The following is a 24,487-nucleotide window of genomic DNA, read 5'->3' as shown; positions in this document are numbered from 1 at the left end:
CTACATGTCTAATCAGAAGCAGGAGCAACCCAGTCAGTTGGGTGGGGTGCAAATAATGAAATTATTATTGTAAGAAAGTCCTATTGAGTTTCTCTCCCCCCCCCCGATCTATTGCAGGTTCTGAGGACACCACTAATGAAGATTACCAAAGCATTGCCTTATATTTTGAAGGAGAGAAGAAACATTTTCAGGCGGGCAGATTCTTTCTTCTGTGTGGTCAATATGCACGGGTTAGTATAGAAACTTGCTGAGTCAGACTAAGGGCCAACCTATGAGAGATCTGTGCTCTTCCAATGTCATTTTCTTTGAAAATAACTGCATTGGGTCTAATTTAGATCAGAACTGAAATGTAAAATTTTTTGTCCATGCCTAATAGCAGCTTACAGATATTTAAAGGAAGTGGTCAGGGCGGGGAGAGGAAGAGAGGAAGACATAGGACTCCCCCACTATCTTCTCCCTGTAATTTCATTCAATAGCAGCACTGCTCCCAGTTCCACACTTCTCCTTAGCCCTGTTCTGCACATTTCTCGTGTTATTCTGGCTGAAAGGTGACTCTTGCTTGCCAGGATGGAGAGAGAGGTGTGCCTGACCACACCTGCTTTTGCCACACTCGCCATTGGTACGTGGACTTGGGAAGGTTGTCCATGAGGAAATGTGGCCCTCATTAAAAGAGGAGGCGAGATTTAGGCAATACATTTAGCACCAAAGCTTCCTAGACAACTGTTTAGGAGAGCACAAAATGCCGCTGTATTGTGTGTATTATCCAGTTAAGAACCTGAACATCTTTCATGAAGTAGAGACATTGGGGAATTAGGCTGATGCTGTGTTTTGGGGGCATATCTAGATCTCCTGGTCATTTTTAAAACTACCAACCTAGTCAGCCAATTGGTTAACATTAATTTCTAGCTTTTGAAGCACTCAGTAACATAAGACACATTCTCCTTAGAAATGCAGGTGATTTGAAGAGAAATACTCAGATATAAGGCATTAAATGCTGTATGTGGTTTTTTTCAGGCATTAAAGCACTTTCTGAAAAATCCAAATGCGGATGATACTATGGCTATAGAAATGGCAATAGAAACGGTAAGAAACATCATTTAGGAAGGAGAGGATTCTTCCTTTTACCCGAAACTCAGTATCATTGCTATAATTGATTAAGCAGAGAACCAATGCCAGACTATTTGTTTTATATTTATTTTACAGCCTGTATTTTACTCTTCTTCCAAAATTGGAACCCTTTACTTATTATGTAATATCCTCTACTTTAGACCCTTCAATGTGGTATAATTACTTGTAAATAACAGATTTGTAGGCCTGGGATACCAGATTATTTGTGGCTTGACTGTATAAGTGTTGTTCATTTCACATAAAAGAACCTTCCCTACAGTGTGTTGTGTTACTCCATTCACAATTTATTTTCAATAGGTAGGACAGGCGAAAGATGAAGCTTTGACCAATCAGCTTATAAATCACCTTATGGGAGAGAGTGATGGAATACCAAAGGTACTAAATTCCAAATATAGACCTATGTTTAATATAATTGTTCCTCTATTAGTTTGGTTTTTTAAAATTAAATGGCCTCTGGTCTAGATTTTCAAACTCAGACCCTATCTGCACTATACATTTATAGCAGTACCATACCACTTTAAAGAGTTATGGCTTCCCCAAAAGAGTCCTTGGCAGTGTAGTTATTACAGAATGCTGAGAGTTGTTAGTGGGCCACTATTCTCCATACAGAACTACAATTCCCAGAGCCCCTTGGGAAGAGAAATTGTTAAACGTCTTTGACAACTGGCAAACCTAGATTTGCCTTAATGTAATGGGTGTAGAGTGGCCCTAGTTTCAGGGTAGCAATTTACCTGTACGGACTGTTGCTTTTTTTGTCTGTTTCTGAGAGACTGACTGTGTCCATACTGCATTAGACCTGAGTATGACTCCTGAATTTTGCCTATAATCTGTGGTTCATTGGCAGAGAAATTGGAATAAAAGCCTAAGACAAGGAGGCAGAGGAAGCCTGACAAATTGTATAAGAACTGAGCTGTGGATGTTCCTGGCAGTATACCAAAAGCTAGTTTCCTTAAAAATATTTTCTGTGCTAAGACTGATGTTGGGTCTGGTTTTATTTTGCTGTGTGTTTGTCATCTCTGCACATTTCTTCCTCTTACATAAAATTGGGATGGGAAATGCTTTGGAACCAAATCCATTTTTAATAGTAGACATAGTTTTACCTTGTGTAATCATGCTCATTGCTTTATTTAACAAGTTTTATTTGGAATAGTTCTATTTTCTCATTTAAAACCTTTGTTCTTCTAACTGCTATACTGCATCTGCCATAGTCTCTTTCTGTGAGTAATTTTTTTTTTACTTTAACCAATCATAGCTGCTATTTAACTTTTTGTTTTTAAAATAATTTATGAGGCTGCTTCCTTTAGTATATGCACTTACTCAAGTGTAAGACCCATTGAACTCAATGCATAGGATTGTGCTGTAAAAGGACAAGACTCTATGCTCATTGTTTGCATCATTTGTGGAAAATGACTTGTAGCATTTCTGAACCCCTATCCCACAATGTTTTAGGATAATTTATAATGCTGGGGTTATGCTGGCTTAGCTAGTTTTCAACCCAGAACACATTCACAGTATCTAAACTATTTCAATCAGTATTAGCTAGCTAACAGAGGAATATTAACTAATGTATACTGTAATAACAGTATGCTACAGTGTTCTAATACCATTTATGGCTTAGCTTGTCCAATTTAAACATAGCTGTTTGGCATAAACTGATTTGATTAAAAGAAACTGAAAATTCTTATTTTATGTTTGGAAACTTTAAAGACAAATGCTTATTTATTTTTTAAAAACTATTACTAAAAATGGGAGGGAAAGCTGTATTTTTAAAAAAGCTATCACTAAAATGTTTTTTCAGCTGAGATAATTTCAGCTGACTGATTTTATTGTGTATTGCAAAATAGCACTTTAACCCTGTGGAAATGTTCAGATTTTATACATGTATGGGAAGCTGTTCAACAAACTAACTCAGTAGTGTAAAAAATTTGTGGAACCAAGGCTTTCCATATGCACACAGAAAACCTGGGCAAACGAGGCTGTGCTTAAAGCTCAGCAGCTCCTCAGCACTTCTGGCTGAAGTATGGCTAAGATGCATGTGTGGATAAATAGACACTGTCTTCTCTTACTCATCTGTTTCCTTGCTCTAATAAAGGAAGCCAAGTATCTGTTTCGGCTGTACATGGCACTAAAGCAATACCGAGAAGCTGCCCGGACGGCCATAATAATTGCCAGAGAAGAACAGTGTGCTGGTAAGACACTTACGCTTCCATCTGCGACGTTTGTGCACTTCTGTTTTGTTTGGAGCAGCAAATATGACAAACGACAAGAGCAGGAGGGCGAATGAAGGGGAAGGAGACAAGAGTGTGAAGCATCTTCAGTGCATTGCCTTTTCTCTGCAGAAGCGAGAACTGGCATGGGGTTGAGATTTGTACCTTGTCTCTCATTTTCTCCCTGGGCTACAACATTTCTTACTGCGTAACCTGCCTGTAGGCGTCCAGGTGCTTTTGGACTGCAGCTCCCATCAGCCCCAGCCAGCATGACCAATGGTCAGGGATGATGGGAGCTGTAGTCCAGCAGCATCTGAAGAGCCACAGGTTTCCTGTCCCTGCTCTAGACATTGGTGGCTAGAGATGCAAATTGTTTTGGTGAGCATGATTTCACTAGACAAGTAGTGTCCGTGTAAGATGCCTTATATGCTGGCAGTTACTAATACAGTCTTGCTAAATTTACTTAAATCAGCTGAAATGAAGAGAAGCTGGAATATAAGGGGGCACAGTATCCTTCTGAAACCTAATTAGTATTTTTTGTCATTTATTTATAAAAAAAGGGAACTACCGAAATGCCCATGATGTTCTCTTCAGTATGTATTCGGAGCTGAAAACCCAGAAAATCAAAATACCGTCTGAAATGGCTACAAACCTTATGATTCTGCACAGCTATATTTTAGTAAAGGTAAAGCCTTGAAAATATTTATGGAAACTTGTGAAAAATGAAATGCATATTGCCCACCCCTGCCTTTTCCTGATAGTTTAAGTGGATTCCTGATCACTTTGGGAAAATGTGTCTAAGAAAAATGCTTCATTGTTTAGCTCCAAAGTTCTCAAAGGGCCTCACACACTGTGTGTGTGTGTGTGTGAGAGAGAGAGAGAGAGAGAGAGCGCACCACATGGTTGGAAAGACCTTCAAGATTGCAACTGTTTAGCTTTGTGAATAACTCACATTTCTCTCTCAGATTCACGTTAAATGTGGCGACCATTTGAAGGGAGCACGTATGCTCATTCGTGTGGCCAACAACATCAGCAAATTTCCATCCCGTAAGTGTTAACTATACTGGGAAGTGGCACCTGCCGTTCTCAACCTTGCATCCCCAGACTGATGGTTGGACTACAACTCCCATCAGCCCTGGTCACTGGTCCTGGTAGCTATAGAGATGATGGGAGTTCCCATGACATCTGGGGACCCAAGGTTGAGAACAGCTCCATTATGTAGACCAGCTGTTAATGGGGGTTATTACTTCCTCTTTGTGTGTCATATAATTGACCAGATGACCAAATGACCAGAGAGGGGACGATTGGCTTCCCTGTCAGGGCACTGGATGGGCAGAAAGGCTAAACCTCTGCCAACTCCATCAATATGTCTACTTCAACTTTTCTTTTTGCTGCCACCATCACAATTGATGTGGTCTTGAGTGGGGAGCAGAAAACTTGCTTGGGGGCCTATACCAGACCGCCAGGCCAGGGGTTAACCATTGCTGCTTTAGGAATTACTCCCAGTTAGTGAATTGCCCAAGGGCATGTAACTGAACTTCAAGCATTGGTAGAGATGGTCCTGGAGCAAGTGGAACTTCAGTTTTACCCAACGAAACATTTCTTTCGTTCTTAGAATAATTGCATGAATTTACTAGAAATATACGCAGCTAATTGATGCCAGCTGTTGGGTGTCGTTGCTATTCCTATCCCTTCCCATGTGTTTTCTCTAAAATTCAGGAAAGTCAAATCAATTAGCAGCTCTCTGGAAATCCGGAAAGTTATAACCGGAAGCCAAAAATGAAGGACCATAGCCCAAGGCTTTCTATCGCCATTGGAAATAAAATTATTGCCATTGTTCTTCTTGTAGACATTGTGCCCATCCTGACTTCAACAGTCATTGAATGTCACAGAGCAGGACTGAAGAAGTCAGCATTTAGTTTTGCCGCAATGTTGATGAGACCAGAGTACCGTAATAAAATTGATCTGAAATACAAAAAGAAGATTGAAGCCATGGTTAGGTGAGTTGTCTCTGTGTAACTGAAGTTTGGAAATGCATTGATAAAAGTTAGCTTGAAAGCATTGTGGCCGTACTTGAAAACTGCAATTTGAGGCACACTTACTTGGGAATAAGTCCTATGAAATGCAGTAGAACTTACTTTTAAGTAAATATGCATTGGTATTGGCTGTTAAGCAGAGTTATCCACAACCACAAATTTTTGTCTGTGCCCCAACCCTACAAACAACACATGTAATAATATTACATGCAAAAGCAGGATCCAGGAGACATTTCAATTGTTTTGTTACGTATCAACCTGACTTATTTGAAGACAACACTCTAGAAAGGTTTGCTGTTGTTGCCAAACCACCATATATGAAAATAAGTACCTTTGATTGCCTACCCCCTCCAACAAGTAGCATTGACCTCTTTAGATATTTGGGGTAGCCTCACCTGTGTATAATGCCACCTATGCAGAAGTTTTAATAAGTATTTCCTGAGTTTTGCAGAAACCGATGTCAAAAATATATTTCATAAGTACTAGTGTTCCAGAGGCAGCTAATAGAGTCATTTATAGTAATAACTGTATTGCAAAGCCAATCTGCTGAATTGTCATCTGGTTGGAAGGATAAAGGCACTGTGGCTCTCCAGATGTTGCTGGATTATTGGAGTTGTAGTCCAAGTTTAATCTTGGCTTCCTGCAGACTCTGGTACACATGCAACATAAAGCTAGCCTCTGGTTTGTTTCCTCTAGCCTGGCAAGGGAGCAGAGGAACAAGTTTGGAACTTTTGAGCTACATACATCAGCATGCTGCTTATTGCATTAAGCATCTTTCATTATAGTTATTCACATTTATCATTAGCAGAGCTAAGCCTCTGTAAGCTAGGAAAGCACTTCTGCTATCCTCGTAGATTTAAAAAACCTGTCTTTGTTAAAATGTCTTAATGGAATTTCTTTCTTTCTACTAACAGACGACCTGACACAGCCGAAGCGGAAGAGCCCACCACCCCATGTCCCTACTGTGAATTCCTGCTGCCTGAATGTGAGCTGCTCTGTCCTGGCTGTAAAAACAACCTCCCATACTGTATTGCCACAGTAAGTATCATTTGAATATAATAGACTACCCTTCAAGAAGGTGTAACTGTTCTTACCTTAAATTTCTAATGCTGAAACTGAAAAATCCTATTATTTGAAACTGGTTCACACTATTTGTTTCCACTCTGCAAAATCTCAGAATTTTCTTGCTTTTTGAATGTTACGTTTAGATTTTGCACCCTTTGGTGCCCCCCCCCCGGCTACATGTCATTGGTTTAGAACAGTGTTTCCCAACCTTTTTTGGGCAAAGGCACACTTGTTTCATGAAAAAAATCTCGAGGCACACCACCATTACAGCCCCATGACGTCAGCGCGCAGCGTCACGCCGGGAGGGACATGAATTGCTAGCAAATTACATAATCACCTCCTTGAGGGCTGGCTCATCTTCTCCGAAGGCAGAACCCCATTAATTAACAGCACAGACTCACACCATAGCCAAGACGAGGGGGGAAAACCTCAGTCATGCACAGTCATGCACATGTGGGGGCTAAATGAGGACGAAGACCGGGCAGAGAGCAGGGTTCAAATCACCCCACCTGGCCAGGACAATCCCTGGGTGCTCCCTTGGGCCACTCGCCTGACCCACCTCGCAGGGCTGTTGTTGCGAGGATAACACGGGGAGAACCACGCGCGCCCCCGGGAGCTCCTTGGAGGAGAAAGCGGGCGATGAATGCAATGCACGAAATATATGAGAGGCGACCAGGTTTTGCAGGTGAGGGGCCCCCGCCAGCCTCCGCTTCCAACACCCGGCACAACGACGCCGAGTTTCCCCCCGGGCTCGGCTCGGGGAGCAGCGCTGCTCCCCCCGGCTCCCCTTCGCCCTCCCGGCTCTCTCTGCCGCCCACTGGGGACCCCCCTCACCTGCCAAGTCCGGAGCGCCGGTGGAAGTTGCATGCATGCATGCAGGGCGCCGCGTTGCCATTGCATTGCACTGCACTCCATGCAACGCCTGCACGCATGCATTGCCTTGCACGCCCGCCAAGGGGTCTCCCCGCGGTCCGATGCGTCCCCTCCAGCACGGATGCAGCATTGCAAAAATAACCCCCCCCCCGACGCAGCCCTACCTGGGGGGCAGCCTCCGCCGCTCCGCCGCCGCGGGGATCCCCGGGCTCCATCCTGCCGCCCGATCTCCGCGGGGGCGCAGGCAGGCTGCGCGGGGTCTGCGCGGAAGAGCCCCTGCCCGCCCGGCCGCCGCCGCTGCGCTCATTCCATGGCCGGGAGAAGAGCGCTTCAAACAAAACGCCCGGCCCGCCAGGCCACGCTGGGAAACGTAGTTCGCGCACCCCGCGCGGGCGCGGAGCCCAAGGGCAAGGGGACTACGGATCCCGGCAGCCCCCGCACCGGGGACGGAGGGGGAGAGGCCGGGTGCAGGGATGGAGGGACGGGTGGGCGAGCGAGTAAGTGGCAGCCGCCAAGCCTTGGCCGAGAGCCAGGAAGGGCCTCCCCGGAGGAGGAGGAGGAGGAGGGAGGCGCAGAGTGGGAGGGAGGGAGGGAACCCCAGGGGTCATCTAGTGACGGCGCCCCAATCGAAAATTTGACTTTAAAAAAAAAAATCTTGCGAATTTTTTAATTTTTCCCGCGGCACACCAGGCAACATCTCGCGGCACACTAGTGTGCCGCGGAACAGTGGTTGGGAAACACTGGTTTAGAAACAAGTCACTTGCAGCATATGCACCCAATGGCCCCTGTCCACTATAGGTTGATGCAGAGCCATTTGGAGTATTTTCCACCAGGTTTAATCGCCCTCTTCATTTTAGGGACGACATATGGTAAAAGATGACTGGACTGTGTGCCCCCACTGTGACTTCCCCGCCCTGTATTCAGCATTCAGAAAGTAAGTTGGAATCTTTTTCATCTTCCTTTAGGATATTACTTAAATGCCAGAGACATTTACCATGATCCTCAAAGCAAACCAGACACTAGATCGATTCAATATATACATGAAATTTGCAGCCAATCATCTGTTAAGTACAGTGGTACCTCGGGTTACATACGCTTCACGGTTACAGACTCTCTTAACCCAGAAATATTGCTTCAGGTTAAGAACTTTGCTTCAGGATGAGAACAGAAATTGTGCTCCGGCGGCGCAGCAGCAGGAGGCCCCATTAGCTAAAGTGGTACTTCAGGTTAAGAACAGTTTCAGGTTAAGAATGGACCTCCAGAACGAATTAAGTACTTAACCCGAGGTACCACTGTATATTTTGAATTAAAAATTGAACTACAGCTTTCCTCACCTCTGAAACTCTTGGCCTTGCACACCTTGTTTGTACAACTGTGTACACTAGATTTCCCTTCAGCTAGGTGGCACCATAACCTATGCCATCCCTGCTTAGCCAAAGAAAATCTGCCCTTCATATAGGCACCAACCATACTTTTTCCTTTTCTGCTCAATTCTTTAAGCCAACATAAAGCACCATTACTTTCTCAAGGACCCCACTTTCCTTTCCTGGGCCCCTTTTTGCATAAGTCCTTCTGCCTGCCCTGCCCTTCTCTAGGATCATTGTATTCCAGCCAAATAGAGAGAACTTGTCTGCCCTGCATCTCTGTGAACTTAGCCAATCAGTGCCAGAGGCTCCATCACAAAACTCCATAGCACATTACAGTTAGGACTGAGTTGAAAGTGTTTGTTGTGTCTGTCTGCGAGTTCTTCATTAACATTACAATATGTATTGACTGGCTAGGATCATGTCCAAGAAGCATTCATTTCCTTTATTCTAAACCGGCTTTATTGGCCCTCAGTGAAGTCAGCATGTGGTCAAAATTTACTGCATACATAACTTTGTGGCATCCTAAATGATCCTTGGTTGGCTGGGATAACTCTAGGAAACAGGGCAAGACTCTAGCCATCTGCAGTGGAATGGGGAAAACAATGCATATAAACATATTTGAGAAGTTGCAAATTTGCACTTATGATGGGCTTGTGGGGAGAACATCTCCACTTCCTGGCCAAGCACTTTTAATTCTGAAAATTGAAATGGACTAACACAACCCTAGGGATATTTCTGAACATTTAACTTGACTTGTACGACTAGTATTACAAGTTCTGGGGATCATCTGATAAAAGCAAACAGCCTTTTTTAGTGGCTGGTCTGGTCTCCCAGAGTATTCTGGACTTCATGTTAGGACACTGAGCTGACTCTAGGAGCAGTCCGTGTGTTCACTGCATTTTTGCGGTTCCTGATATTAGGAATCTAACACAGCACATTCCAAGTGCTGAAACCGGGTATGCAGCCTTATGTACCTTCAGAAGAAGAAGAGTTTGGATTTGATATCCCGCCTTTCACTCCCTTTAAGGAGTCTCAAAGCAGCTAACATTCTCCTTTCCCTTCCTCCCCCACAACAAACACTCTGTGAGGTGAGTGGGGCTGAGAGACTTCAAAGAAAAGTGACTAGCCCAAGGTCACCTAGTGGCTGCATGTAGAGGAGCGGAGACACGAACCCGGTTCCCCAGATTACGAGTCTATCGCTCTTAACCACTACACCACACTGGCTCTCAGCATCAACAAAGCACTTGGACAAAGAAAATCCCTTCCTCAATTGCCCCAAGGTGCCAAAATTATTCACCTGTAAGACCAGGCATAGGCAAACTCCAGCCCTCCAGATGTTTGGGATTACAATTCCCATCATCCCTAGCTAACAGGACCAGTGGTCAGGGATGGGAATTGTAGTCTCAAAACATCTGGAGGGCCGGAGTTTGCCTATGCCTGTGTAAGACAGACACAAACTATTTTGAGCAGTATAAAATAATCAAAATGACAGGGCATGTTGTGAAAATGTATCTTTCTTAAACAGCTTGTTACAGTATGAAAGCACATGTCCCATGTGTTCAGAAAAAGTTGAGATTATGAGCCTTAAGAAAACTGCTGACTGTACACCATACCTCAAGCCTGAAGTGGAGCAATGATTATAGTCAGGTAAGTGTTTCAACCTTGGGTCTCATTTCTAGAACTTCATAGCATCTTATGGACTAAATTTTTATTTCGTTAATGTCTAAGGGAGCAAACTGTCCAACTGGTGTCTGGTTTCTCTGGCAGTGATTAAGGGATGTGGTTCTTGTTCTGACTTCCTCATTGATGATCTATATAATCACTGAGTCACCAAAATTAAAAAAAATGCAAATGTGGCATAGGTTTAAAATGGGTGCTCTGGGAAGTTAGGAATCCTAGGGCTCTACTTCTTTTCAACCATCAGGTTTTCATTACTTCTGAAATGGCAGCAGCTATGTTTCATATGGCACAGGACACCCAGGCAGGATGTTTTCAGATCTTACTGGGTGAAAGGCTATGAACGTAGCAGTGCAGTGTTGTCTGCATCATGTTGATTTGGCAGGGAAGGAATGCAGAGAAACCCTCAAGAGCCATCAAAGAGGTGATGTGATTACAGAATCAGAGAGTTGGGTTGCTAAGGGCATCTAGTCCAACACACTGCAATACAGGAATCTCAAAAATTTAATGGAATATTGACTTTTAAATGCTAAAAATAATAGGTGGTTTGTGGTCGTATATAGCACTGAGGGGAATTTTATAGGAGAGTTTATTGAAATAATGTAGAAACATAATTTTAAAACTTGTTCTCATTTTCCCAGAATGTTGAATCTATATAGTTTGTGACATTTCGTGTTTTTAGCTACCAGACTGGTGTTCTCTAATACAGAATGTTCAGAGTTAGAACATCTGTGTTTATTTTCAGGAGACAGTGGCCAGCCAAATGCTGCAACGCTAAAGGATGCTTCAAAACTTTAAGCCCAGTTGGTACGCTATGCTTGAAATTATTTTATAGTTTATCAGATCTGTGAAACTGTAAATATTTCTTTTATAGAAATTTTGTACTATGGCCTTTTTGGTTCACAATAAATTTTTAATGCTAAAAATTAGTCTTAAATCTATGTAGCTGGCAAGATTTCTTGAAGATGGCAGGGGCAGGGTGGAAGTAGAGAACAAATTTGATTATTTAGGCCAGGGCCTAAACCCCCGTCGGTGTAAGATACAAGAAGTAAAAAAGAAAAGTTGGTTAAAAATATGAAATTAGTTTTATTGCAATTTTTAAACATTGCTGTGTTCTCATAATGTACAAAAGAGATCAATCTATATACTATATATATATACAGGAATTGACAACATAATAGCTATTTTTAAAAAGTATTATTAGTTTTGCACAGATGAAATATTGTAAATGCACAGGCCAGTGTTTATTTTTTCTAGATGTTGTTACTAAGCCACTGCGCATACCAATCAGTAGACAGAGAATTGCATTTAGTCCTATTTATTCAGTATATTACATATTTGTATTTGTGTAGTGACGATAAAATGACTAAGCTTGTTTTATCAACACCCCCAGCATAAAGTAACAGTTGCATAGCTGGTTCAGAGCATTTGTCAGCACTGAACCATTTATTTAGACTTCTTCTTTGCTTTCCCCTTTTTAACATCTCCGTTCCTTTTTGGTTGCTTAGCAGTCTTGGTTGTCTTCTGCAGAAAAGAAAAAATCAGTTTTTAAGTCAGATGAAAATGTTTCGGTCGCAAGGAATACTAGCACACTTTGCAAATTGCTTTTAAGGTCTCTAAAAGCACTAGGGCTGGGCAATATGGTTTTCAGCACTGTGATATATAATGTCTGAAGTGTATCCGGCTGCTTCCTCCTCTCCATCTTAGGGGAGGAAGAAGTAGCCAGCTACATTGCCCAGCCCTTCAGCTGAGCAAGCGCCTTACCATACCATACAAGCTGGAGGGTAGGGTTACAGGGGCTTCCTTAAGCTGCTCTCTGTGTTGCCTCCTCATAAGTGTGGGGGGGGCAGTCTCTTTCCTCCTGGTTGGTCACTTGGGAGTTGTAAGACCAGCCACTTGCTTGTGTGGGACTGGGTGCCCCTCCCTCAAAAGCACCTGGCTGCCTTCATCCAAGCGGGGGTGCTGCGTCTTTACCCTGGTCAATCACCCTGGAAGTAAAGACACAGTCCACCCTCCCTGGTGGCAGTAGCCAAGCAGGTGAAGCATTTAAGGCTTTGGTTGCAGGGTTTCCACCCACCGAGGGGCACGGGGGCTTGATCAACCAAGAAGCAGGCTTCCTTAAGCCACCCGCTTCTCAGCTGGCCAATACCCCCCCCCTCCTGGTTGGGGCTTCATTAAACTGCTCCACTGCAGGGCAGCTGAAAGAAGCCCCCTGCAGGTGAAATAGCAGCCACTCCTGCGTCCCTCTGGTGGCAGAGGGACTCAGGAGCAGCAGCTGTCTCACCTGCGATACGCCACTGGATGAAGCAGCCATCATCTGACCCATGTATCAATATATCACCCAGGCCAAAAAAGCACACATTTCTTTTAAAACAAACCACCCCTCCGTCCCAAGGGAAGCTGTAAGGAAAGAGTAGGTATGAAGGGATAAGTTGAGCAGAACAAATAAATAAAAGCATCTTTCCTGTAATACTTCCCTGCTCACACTTCTAAGTTCAGTGAACATTTAGAAAGGATGGGAATGAAAACCAAATGATTATAAGGAAAATTATACAGATGAAGAAAAATAACGTCACATTTTATACTTAATGCCAGAAAATCAGTAGTATTGAGGACAGTTTCTATTAAATTGCAAGGTTCCACAACTGCAACACAGTTAGCATGATAGAATAATGTATCATGGCAACATTTCTTCAGTAAGGAAAGATGGCATATGAAGACATCAACTTGCCATTTTTCAGAGATGTTATAATACTAGTTTGCTTTCAGTGAGACAAACCACGATCCTCATAGGTTTAGATGCACTGTAAACTATTACCCCTGGTATACCATGATATGCAAATAAGGCCACTACTACATTTACTCAGGATTGGTTCCCCACAACATCTGCTTCCGTGGGAAATGGAACATGTTCCCATGGAAATATACACAGTATGCAGTGGAACTGCATTCCATGTGTCTGAAATGCAAAGGTCCAAGATAACTGCTATTTCCCACTTTCAAATCTTCCTTGGAAAAGTCTGTATGGATTATTAATTGTCACATAACGTTTACCACATGTACACCTGCAGAGGAATAATTCCAAAAGCTCTCGTGGAAAGCAAACGTTCAAAGGCTACCCTCAGCTTCCAACATTATGAAAACATATGACAGTATCAGGCTCTAATTTATTTTCCTGCTATGAACAAGTCATCTGTTGCAAGCCAAAGTATGTGGGGTTGTGTGTTTTTTTTACTAGGATTTAAGAATCAAGGTGTCTGAACACTTTTGGCCCAAACTTCATAACAATAACTTTACTGGTGTAAACAAGACTTAATAAAAACACACACTAGCAGATGACCGAAGCCTTGTGCAAATCAGTCCCTGGTTTTATTAAACCTTTAAAGATGGTTTGATTTTCCCTGGCGTTTAACTGCCCTGTCAGCCAAAAAACGTTACCTTAATCATTGCATCATTTTCAATAGTCTCTTGCTCGTTCTCAGATGGGATTTCTTCAGCTTCCAGTTCTTCATCCACCGACGATCCTGCTCGTTGATTCGCCTTATGCACCACTTGCAGAGAATATGGTGTAAGGTGTGCCTCTTTGTTATAGGCTCGTGTGAAGGCAGATTTAACCTGCAAACAGTAAAGGAAAGATCTGGAGTGAGGCACTGAAGTTTTCCTGTGGCCACTTACCAGCTGTGAGCAGCAGTTTTGAAGCAGCATTCTGGGGAATTCAGAAGTACCTTAAGGACAATAATAGCAGACAAGGTTTTCTGAAAAGACAGCTTTTCCATTACTGCTGAACTTTTCAAGTAATGTGCAAATGCGGAAGGCAGGTGTTTGCCAGCCTTCACTCGGTTCACATGAAGTAATGGGAGTCCAACAACCCTGAACACCATGCCTTCGAATCCTCTGCAACACACAGCAGTTGCATGAGAAGATGGAATGAAAATCGTTCCCTGAAGGAAGCATGTTTGAAAACCACTGTGTTATGTTAGCTAGGACACATCATCCCCCAGTAAAACAAAACAAGGGTAGAACATTTTGACGAGAAAGGGAGATTCCCATTTTCAATGAGAGGAGGAGGAAAAGGGTCCCAGCCAAGGAGAGCAGTCCAATGTCAAGAACATTTCCTCAGGATAAAAATCATTCATGAGGTGTTTATCTGACCTGGGGGTGGAAGGGAGCAGAATTGGTGGATAGATCCAAAGCTAAAGTTGTTGGAGTGGAATGGAGCTACCCATTTCCATTCTGTCAAACCTCTCTCCCTTCTTTCTCAGCCATAAATGGCTGCACAGCAGTTGGACTTGGAAAAAGGTCCCATTTATGGCTAGGGCAGGGCAGGGCTAACCCTCCCACCACAATTGAGCCTAACTGTTGTGTGCAGGGGAGAGATTGTGGGCTGGACCGCAAACGTGTTGTGGGCCACATCCGACCCATGGGCCAGTATTTCCTCATCCTTGAAAGGGAATAAAATCTTCCTCTTAAGAATAAACTCTCACTTTTGGGAGGTTCCCAAATACTGACAAACTGGCCTAAGTATCTGACGTGAGCTGTAACCCCCAGAAACTGAACCTTGCCTGTTACTATCTTCCTTAGGCCTTTCTGCTCGCTCACTCTTCTTTACCTGCAAGGGCCTGTCTCATGTATCAGCCAAACCCAAAGGATTCCATATGGCAAATCTAGTTGACTTCTGAAGCAGTCGATTAATTGGCCCACCTACAACCTTATCTATTCTGCTCTGAGCTTATTTGAAGAACAAGATATAAACATTCTTAAAGAAAAACCCACCGCTTATATAGTCAGCCTAGTGATTAATACCATGCAAAGGCACTGACTTCAGCAAGCTGAGTGCCTTTGTATGTTAGGAGAAGGATGAGCTAGACATACCCTGGTTAGTGTGGAAGGCACCTGGAAGCAAGTGGGTAACCTCCTATATGGTTTAGGTTGGGGGACATAACACTCTCTGCCTTTGATTCTCCCTTCACATCTGCTAGAAGGAATATTTGAAGTAAGTAACCTGTGTTCCCAGTTGGCATGCAGGAGGCACAGACAGTGGCAGAGCTTCATGCTCCAGCACGGGGTGGGGGGGGCAGAGAGCAGGCGGGGCGGGGTGCCCAGCGCAGATGGAGGGACAGCTGCGATGGCATCCCACCGGGGCTGGGCACTCTCCCTGCACTCCTCTTCCTCCGCCAGTGGGCACAGAGGGTTAAATCCCCCAATGACTCATGCCTAGACAGTGCAAGGAAAGTTAACACACTCATTTCTGGATGCCTCCTAAGGTAAAGGACCCCTGGAGAGTTAAGTCCTGTTGAATTAGACTATGGGGTGCAGCGCTTATCTCGCTTCAGGCTAAAGGAGCTGGCATTTGTCCACAGACAGCTTTCTGGGTCATGTCACCAGCATGACTAAACCCCTTCTGGCACCACAGAACACCATGACAAGTGCCAGAGCACACGGAAATGCAGTTCACCTTCCTGCTGCAGCGGTACCTATTTCTCTATTTGCACTGGTATGCTTTCAAACTGCTAGGTTGGCAGGTGCTGGGACAGAGCAACGGGAGCTCACCCCGTCATGTGGATTTGAACCACCAACCTTATGATCAGCAAGCTCAAGAAGCCCGGTGGTTTAGGCCGCCTGCGTCCCAAGGATGCCTCCTACATGCACCAGACGCAACATTCACAGGAAACACCCAATGTTCCGTTTTGAAATAGGTTACCGGGGGGGGGGGGGGACGTATGAGAATCCTATTTAAGGAAGCCCATAAAATGTTTTTGGCAGACAACAATCCATGTAAGAGAAACTTACCTTGGAATCAACTTTAGAAAATTCACTAGGTTTGCCTCCCCAACTGGTTACTTCCATTATGCTTTCGACATCTTCCTTCATCAAGCAGTAAGTATCCATAAATGCTACAGCCTCCTGCACTCCATCTGTTCCCAGGCATGTCAAAGGTTTCACAATTGCATCTCGTAAGTATGACAAATAGTCCAGATTTACTGCTCTCTTGCTTGCATGTGTCCTATAGGAAGGGAGAAGAAGCATTATGTGGGTTTCCCCCAAAGCCTTTCTGAAGGCAGGGAAGGCTCAAGCTCTGCGTACAGGCAATCTCAGGTCCCATTGCTGCCATACCCTAGTGAACATCACTCAGTGGGTTGAGGTATAGCCATACTTCCAGACTGGTATAAAGCAGATGTAAGTTCATCTGAAGGGCAAAACAGAGGCAGGAGGGCGTGCTTAGCATGTTGGAAAGTACCTATGTGCCAAGCAGGCAATGCGGCTCAAGGGACTACCGATAAAGGTGAGGAGTCATGCAGCAGGACCTTCCACCCAAAGAATACTCTCTAAACCAGAATTGTTCTACCCAAAGGACACCCAAAATGCTATGAATGCAGCAGTCATCTACCCGAAAACGTAACATGTTTAAGATCTATCTTGCAGAATGGAAATGCCAGTTTAATGCAAAGTCAAGAGAGAATGTGGGTACTGAAAAAAATGTGCAAGAACTCAACATGTTGACCCATTTCCTGTTGATAAATTGTGTTCTGCAGAATTCTAATTACAGAAGATTATACGAAATGCTTTGCTGGTTTCAGTAACCAGCAGTAAAAAAGAACCTCACATTCTAAACCTTTGGCAACTTGATCACTGTGGCCATGTTTACACAATTAACAACAACCCTGTGAGGTAGATTAAAAGGCTGCGACTGGCCCAAGGTCCCCCAGTGAGCTTCATGACTGAATCGGGATTTGAACCCTCAGGGCTTTGATTTCCCAGGTCCGAGTCCGACACACTAACCACTACACCACCCTGGCTTCCTTGAGTCCTGCTATGGAGCAGCTATATGAAGTAGGTAAATAAATATGGGGAAAGCAAAATGTCACTTAGAGAAGGATCTGAAATATTTTCCCTGAAGCTTGCATTTGTTTTATTTGATGTTTTAATGTGCTGCAAACTGCTTTGAGATTTTTTAAAAATATAAAGCAGTGTAGATATGAGATGAATAGTAACAATAAATTTTAAAGGGGGGGGAGGCAGTACCAAAACATTCTGTTGTGGTGACCGTAACCTAGTTTCAAGTGCCTTTTGGCTTATATATCTGAGTTTCTAACACTGTCCATAATAGGGGAATTTGCAACACAGGTCACCAGAATTACCTGAGGCTCATGTGCATCGACAGCTCTTGCATGATACGGTCGTGCTTTCCTGTTGATGAAAATTTGCCCAGCCAGCTTGGGAAATTTGGGAATTGTTTCATGTAGCCTCTCATCAGCTCCCCAGGGAGGACACTTGAATAAATGGCCTGAACAATGAAGGAAACATCCATCAGTTTTCCCTGGAGACTATAATGGACAGCATTATTTTCTAATACGCTACACAGAAAATACAGAATGATACCCAAGGCAATAGTAGCAGAACAGAGGTGAAGATGGAAGCCCCATCACCAGCACAGAGTAGGGATCCTTTTCCAGCCCAGGGCCCCCATTAATTCCAGGGGTCATGTGTTGGGCCCAGCAAGAGGCAAAGTAGTGGGCTACATTTCAGCCACGTAAAAGACGAGGTTTCTGCAAACACCTCTCTCCATCCAGGAAAGCAAGAGGCATCACAGGCTAAAGGCACATTCCAGCAAGTCAAAATACCATATTTTTCGCTCTAAAAGGGGAAATGTGTGTGCGTCTTACGGAGCGAATGCAGGCAGGAGGCTCTGATCAGCGCTCCCTTTAAAGAGCCATGGGGAGCGTGTGTGCGGCTCTTGGGGGAGCCTTCCTCCCCCTGCCCGGGAGAGGCTGCACGCAGCTATCCCATAAGCCAGGATAGCAAGCGGGATTGCCGTGCAGCGATCCCGCTTGCTGTCCTGGCTTCTGCCTTAGTGCAGAAGCCTCTTCCGGGCAGGGGGAGCCTTCATCCCGCTGCCTGGGAGTGGCTGTGCACAGCTATCCCATAAGCCAGAACAGCAAGAGGCTATCCCAGAAGCCAGATCCCTCTTGCTGTTCTAGCTTCTGGGATTCAGATTTTTTCCCCCCTGGTTTTCCTCCTCCAATAACTAGGTGCGTCCTATGGTCTGGTGCGTCTTATAGAGCAAAAAATACCGTGACTTGAGGGTGCAAAGCTTGGAGAGTCTCAAGGACCAGGCAGGCCAGGTCACATGAGAAACTTCCAGGGGAGAGGTTTGTGCATACTGGGAAGTAGCCACAGGCTGTGGCTGTTAACTTTGATCCCTGTACATGGCTTCTGTGCTTTGAGATGGAAACTGCCAATGATTACCAGCACAATAACTCAGTCGGTAGAGCATGAGACTCTCAGGATCATGGGTTCGAGCTACACTTTGGGTAAAAGATGGGACTAGATGAGTCCATCCCGGTAGTGGACTCTTCCAACTCTGAGATTTAACTTTTGAAGGTGCTCGCTGCCAAGACAATTCCCACCCCAGCAGGGAGAGAAAAGGCCTTTGACATCAGGAAATTACACTGCTGACAGCCAATACAACCCCTGCTTTCAAAGCTGTTCATGAGGACCTTTCAAAGTTGAGAGCACCCACCCTCCTTCAGCCACTTTTTAAGAGTTTCTCATGGGCAAAACTATACCCCTCCAAATTTCTCTGAAATTCTCCCCACCTCTCCCTGTTTTTTTAGCTGGTATGTTTTCACCCCTCCCTCCCTCCCGCTAAACAAACTGATGGGGGAAAGCATGGCTGAAAAGTTCGGCCCCCTCTCTACTTTGCAGAAATCCTGGGCTTTTTTCTCCTGCCACAGCCTGCAACAAAGCAGCGGCAGATACCCCTCAGGCAGCCACACGATATGCTCTGGAAACTAAAGAAGTGGGTAACCTGCGTAGGTAGAAGGCTCCAATTTTGTCGGCTGCGAATCTGCCGGTCAACTAAGTCGCCATCGCAAATACTGTCAGCTGCTTTGCTAAGCAACATCAGGTGTTTCTTCGTGTTACCCCTGGGGGGAAATGATGGCTCACATTACTCACAAACAATTGTACTTTCGTTAGTCCTGATGCAGCTACACAATCCAAATCATTCAGATTCATTTAACTCACCCTGCAGCAGCTGGGGTCACGTGGATGTAGTTCTCCTGGACAAAGAGCGGGGCGAGAGAGTAATCGTGGAAGAAGAGGTCCGATTTGTCTATAAGGGACATGTGAGAGGTCTCCTCTCCAGTAGCAAAAACCTTCCTGACAACATCGAAAGGGCCCTGCAAAAATAAACAGACTCTGAATTCTACCGTCAAGCAAAGCTTCTGCACCAATTGCAGAGATTAGCCCTGGAAGAATCTGGGCAAGTATCCACTACAAGAGCTTTTCTTACTATTTATTAAATTCATCCAAAGATCACAACATAAAAATATAAAATGAGAACACAAAATACATTATAAAACAAAAACAAACCTATAACGCCGCCCCCGACACATTTAAAAGGTCATAGAATGTTTAATCACCCAAAGGACTATAGAGAAAGGTGTTTGCCCGGTGCCTAAAGATATGTAAGGAAGGCAACAGGTGAGCCTCCCTGGGGAAAGCATTCCACAAACGGGGAGCCACCACAGAAAAGGCCCGTTCTCCTGTTGCCACCCTCTGGACCTCTCATGGAGGGGGCACACAAAGAAGGGCCTCCGATGATTATCAAAGGATCCAGGTTGGTTCATATTTTACACTGAACCTCAAGGACTCCAGTAAATAAGACACTCTGCAGCACAATCGCTGCCACGTTTACCCAAATTAAGTCCTACTGAATTCACTGGGCCCTACTTCCAGGTACGTGGGGTCAAGACTGCAGCCTTAGTCAGATTTGGCTCAATGTTTACATGTTCAAAGCTAACAATATCTGGGGTATTATGAGCTTCAGTGCCTGTTCCCAATACTATTACTGTACTTTTCTTTTTTAAGGCCAAAATTAAGACGTTGCTGGAGATGCGAGTGCTGCTAAAAATAGCACCCAGTGTTTCTTCTTCCTTCCTGGTAACACAGTAAAAAAACAGAACGTGATGCAATGTTACTGTGGTCCAAGTTTAAACATGGACAACTGCACATTCCTGCATCGCAGGGGGTTGGACTACATGATCCTTAGGGTCCCAATTCTATGGTTCTATATATTTAAATATGCATTTTAACATCACTTTGCTACTTTTTTGAACCAAGCACTACGTTAGAGCATTTAGAAGGTACAAAAGCAGCTCACAGAAGGAATTCACAAAGATTCAATTCCTTAAGCATCCATCCCCATTTGTTTATAGTCTCTATGCTTACTGCCCTATGAGTATTTTGTGTTTCTCCTCACTCAGCTCATGATCAAATTCAGTCAGCTGCACCTTCCCCACCTCAGTGATGGGAAAAGTTACACTTGGTGAAACGCTTAAAAGGCTGCAGGAAAGAATAAGGATTACAGCTAAAGTTCCACATGTGAAACTTCATAAATTATCTATCATGCCAACACGAATAGAAATCACAAGATTGTAGCTGTTATGTAAGGGATTATTATATCTGAATGGAATGCAATGCAAATTATTAAAATTTTGGAATGCAGAAAAAATGCAGAAGAATGAATTAATCAACTCTAGCATGCGAGGGGGCCAGTTAAATTAAATTGTATAATTTGACATTTGAATAATTGGCAATAATTGTATTAACTGGATAAAATTTGTATTTTTATAATGAGGCTGTTATTGGGACAATACTGGAAAATAAATAAAAATATTAATAATGATGATGATGGCTGAACCAGCTCAACCAAACAGGCAGAATTCCTGGCATCACCTAGACATTTCCGCTGTCTGAGTGATATTTGAAGCCATGATTTTAACAGGGGCCCAAGGTACAACTTCTGGTTTCTGGCAAAAATCTAATTTTGCAGGTCCTGTTGCAAAGCAAGCTGGCACAGACATGGCATTCCCCAAGCCAAAATTCATCCTACCATCTTGATGTCCTTCTTTGCTTTGTTAGCATCCTCTTTGACACCATCGTAGGTCAGAGATTTGCTCCTTGCGCACCACATGCTGAGATTATGTAAAACCTGAGAACAAAACAGAAAGGTTAGGGCTTGCTTCATTTTGGTGTCTGAAACTCCATCCGCCTTCGATAGAGAGCAGACTAAATAAATGACTAAGGAATAAAGGCTGGCACTGATCAATAACTCACTTGTCTGATATCCTGATTGGCTGCCAAGATGACTTCATTCATTGCTGGTGGTGGAATCTTTAACCCCTCTTTAAAGGCAATGGACATCATGGCACCCTGCGAGAAGGAAATTAGAGAAATTCATGAAGAATAGATTTATAAGTGGTTATTATCCATGACAACTAATTGGAATCACTTCTCTCAGATGGTACCATCTAAGGCAATGCCCTCCCCCCCAAAGTTGGGGAAAATAAAGCAATCGGATAGCCATCACTGTTACACCCTGCTTTTAAGCTTCCTGGAAACATCTGTTGGATCTCTTGCAGAAAGGCTTTGGACTGACCCAGAAAGGCAATTCTTATTGTCCTACTTTAAGAGAGTCCCAGCATATTATTTGTCAACCGCCTACCTTAATCTGCTCCACGCGTGGTCTGTGAAAGCGAAGATCAAAGCAGTAGTGGACCAGGGAACGCATCTTTGGGTGATTCCGATCATTACACATACAAATTATAGGAACCTTTGTATGTTTAATCAGGTCAATCAGTTCCTGCAATTAGAGAATGCAACCCCACAATGAAGCCGCTTGTGTGGCTCTGCTGATACCAACCACAGTGCTCTGCAAATTAGTGCAACTTGATGCAAGTTTGCCATGCATCTCATCTAGCTTTCAGACATTTAGGAATGACCTAGCTGCTTAACAGTTCAAGCTGCTGTTAGTGAATTAGTCTCAAGGAAAGCAATAGCTTTCTAGTAGACCAACTTGATAAACCAAAGCAAGGTTGAGCTTTTTCCTTACATTTTTGTGAAAGAAGCGGTCAGCACAAAATGGAATGATAAAATATTTTTGAGACAAAAAATACATGATACTCATTTTCAATCAGTTGTCCTTTAAGCTAATAAAGATCTGTTCCTTGTGCTGTCTGAACTTCCACCCCTCATCCCCCCCCCCAAACTCACAATAATCACTTTTACACTTTTCATGGAAGTTATTCTACCTGGATGCCTCCCCTGTCTTCGTTGCCAGCCATTCCATCCACCTCATCCATAATTAGGACATGCTTTGTGCTGACTGAAGATGATGTGCCTGAGGATGATGGAGGAAGAGTAAAAAAAGGCAAAGTGATCTTCTCCCCACACAGTACGGCCACATTCATTGTAAGCCACAAAGTACAACTTACTGCGCATAAGCAAACCACACCCACTTCACTCCTTCCAATTCGTGCAGGGAAGAAATAAACCACCACCTCATTACATTTGAACCAGGGATTATGGTTTCTTTCATCCCAAAGAAACTCAGTTAGTAAACCAAGACTGAAGCTTGGTTACAGATCATGGTTAGTTGGATGCAAAGCAAACCATGATCTGTGGTATTGCTAAGACAGGGATTGTGTTTTATTACATTCTAGGGCAACAAACTGTCCAGAAAGGCCCAGTTTCATGTCATGGTAAACTGTCTGCTGTGAACCTGCCCATCTCCTGAAAACGCTGCTGCTTACAAAAAAATCAATCCAAGATAGAATACCATTTTTTGAGCATGAGGGAATTATTAGGGCCTAACTGTGAAATTGGTGACAGCGAGTCCACATTAATTGTTCTAGCCAGTAAGAAGGAATGCCCAGAAAGGGAAATGAAGATACCTGAACAGAACTCTTTGATGCTGGTGTTATTTAGAGATTCGGCAACCACCTCCTTCAGGCTGTTCTTACTACGAGTGTCGCTGGCATTTAATTCCACATAGCTCAAGCCCAGTTCCTAAGCCAAACACACAAATAAAACAGCAGTGTCAATAAGACAGACAGACAAACAAAATGCTTATACTGTATAGATTAGTCCAGCAGCCAACAAGCAGTCTTATTCTAGGGATACGGTCAATAAGATCAATAACCACAAGCCGCAATCTTCCATGCACACCACTTGATTCCAGTTAAAAATTGGGGTGTCAGAAGGTATTCCTCAGGAGGTCAGCTGTGGCCCTGGATCTTCTCTAAACTAGTCATTGTTTTTGTGATTAGCCACCAATATAAAAATGACCCCAGAGAGAAAATGACCATCTGAAAAAACTAAGCAAGCAACTCTGCTTTTAAAACAGTAAGTCAAAGTGGATTAGGTCAACTAAACAGATGGACCTGACCCACAGAACAGGATACCACAGAACATTATAATTCAACTTTTTTTCAAAAAAAATATGCAGTTGCAGTTGCAACCTTGTTTTTTTAAAACAGACTTCAGAGTCCTATATAGAAATGAATTACCATATTGACCTGAATATAAGCCACCCCTTTTTTTCCAAATTCCGACTGAAAAGTTAAAGTGCGGCTTAAATTCGCAACCTTACAAAAATGGGCTTTTACGATATCGCTGCTGAAACAGACATACATTAAAACAGAATGGGTGTGAGTGCCTGCAGAATTTTAAGGGAGCGGCTTATATTCAGGTATTGTCTTTTTTTCTTTCTTCCCTTTGAATTTTAAAGCTGCGGCTTATATTCGGGTGTGGCTTATATTCGGGCCAATACGGCAAATCAAAAGCAAACAATTGTCCTAGCTCCTCTAATTCTTAGGGAAGCCAGAGGGAGAATGAAAGTACAGCCAAAGCCAGTCCACCTGCATACAGGAGAACCTCGGTTTTTGAACATAGTCCATTCCAGGAGTCCATTTGACTTCTGAAATTTTCAAAAACCGAAAATCAAAGGGCTGTCGGCAAAGTGAATGGTGAAAATGAAAGCATTCACTTCAGGGTTTTTGGCGTTTGGCAGCCGAGACAATCGAAAAACGGTGTTTGATCGTATTTGACTGTGGTCGCCTCCAGTAAGTGGGAGAACTTTCAGAACTTTCTAATGGCCGAGGTGGATGCTGTTACAGTGGTACCTTGGGTTAAGTACTTAATTCGTTCTGGAGGTCCATTCTTAACCTGAAACTGTTCTTAACCTGAAGCACAACTAATGGGGCATCCTACTGCTGCCGCGCCGCAGGAGCACAATTTCTGTTCTCATCCTGAAACAAAGTTTTTAACCCGAGGTACTATTTCTGGGTTA

At 43.7% G+C, this 24,487-nt stretch overlaps 2 protein-coding genes and 1 long non-coding RNA gene across 8 annotated transcripts in view; 2 read left to right on the top strand and 1 right to left on the bottom strand.

Moving 5' to 3' along the window:
- WDR19 (WD repeat domain 19) overlaps positions 1-11,279 on the top strand; it is a 37,978-nt gene extending 26,699 nt beyond the window's left edge. For all 4 annotated transcript variants that reach the window (XM_083459745.1, XM_083459744.1, XM_083459747.1 and 1 more), the window contains 11 exons: positions 118-230; positions 1,015-1,083; positions 1,426-1,503; positions 3,221-3,317; positions 3,896-4,020; positions 4,301-4,382; positions 5,185-5,335; positions 6,286-6,409; positions 8,167-8,243; positions 10,202-10,323; positions 11,099-11,279. In XM_083459745.1, coding sequence (XP_083315871.1) covers positions 118-230; positions 1,015-1,083; positions 1,426-1,503; positions 3,221-3,317; positions 3,896-4,020; positions 4,301-4,382; positions 5,185-5,335; positions 6,286-6,409; positions 8,167-8,243; positions 10,202-10,313 — 1,028 coding nt within the window. In that variant the 3' untranslated portion in view covers positions 10,314-10,323; positions 11,099-11,279. The remainder of the gene's footprint in view (positions 1-117; positions 231-1,014; positions 1,084-1,425; positions 1,504-3,220; positions 3,318-3,895; positions 4,021-4,300; positions 4,383-5,184; positions 5,336-6,285; positions 6,410-8,166; positions 8,244-10,201; positions 10,324-11,098) is intronic.
- LOC310686438 overlaps positions 1-24,487 on the top strand; it is a 425,293-nt gene that overhangs the window by 262,127 nt on the left and 138,679 nt on the right. The gene's annotated exons all lie outside the window — the stretch shown is intronic.
- The window catches only part of RFC1 (replication factor C subunit 1), a 41,096-nt gene continuing 28,024 nt past the window's right edge, over positions 11,416-24,487 (bottom strand). For all 3 annotated transcript variants that reach the window (XM_083459802.1, XM_083459803.1, XM_083459804.1), the window contains 11 exons: positions 23,091-23,205; positions 22,449-22,537; positions 21,863-22,000; positions 21,475-21,570; positions 21,251-21,349; positions 19,381-19,535; positions 19,163-19,280; positions 17,493-17,638; positions 16,144-16,357; positions 13,792-13,968; positions 11,416-11,877 (listed from right to left, as the gene is read on the bottom strand). In XM_083459802.1, coding sequence (XP_083315928.1) covers positions 11,800-11,877; positions 13,792-13,968; positions 16,144-16,357; positions 17,493-17,638; positions 19,163-19,280; positions 19,381-19,535; positions 21,251-21,349; positions 21,475-21,570; positions 21,863-22,000; positions 22,449-22,537; positions 23,091-23,205 — 1,425 coding nt within the window. In that variant the 3' untranslated portion in view covers positions 11,416-11,799. The remainder of the gene's footprint in view (positions 11,878-13,791; positions 13,969-16,143; positions 16,358-17,492; positions 17,639-19,162; positions 19,281-19,380; positions 19,536-21,250; positions 21,350-21,474; positions 21,571-21,862; positions 22,001-22,448; positions 22,538-23,090; positions 23,206-24,487) is intronic.

This window comes from Podarcis liolepis, assembly GCF_965112155.1.
Source record: "Podarcis liolepis genome assembly, chromosome: 9".
NCBI lineage: Eukaryota > Metazoa > Chordata > Lepidosauria > Squamata > Lacertidae > Podarcis > Podarcis liolepis.
Note: the sequence above shows the minus strand (reverse complement) of the source record. Positions and strands in the feature narration are given on the sequence as shown.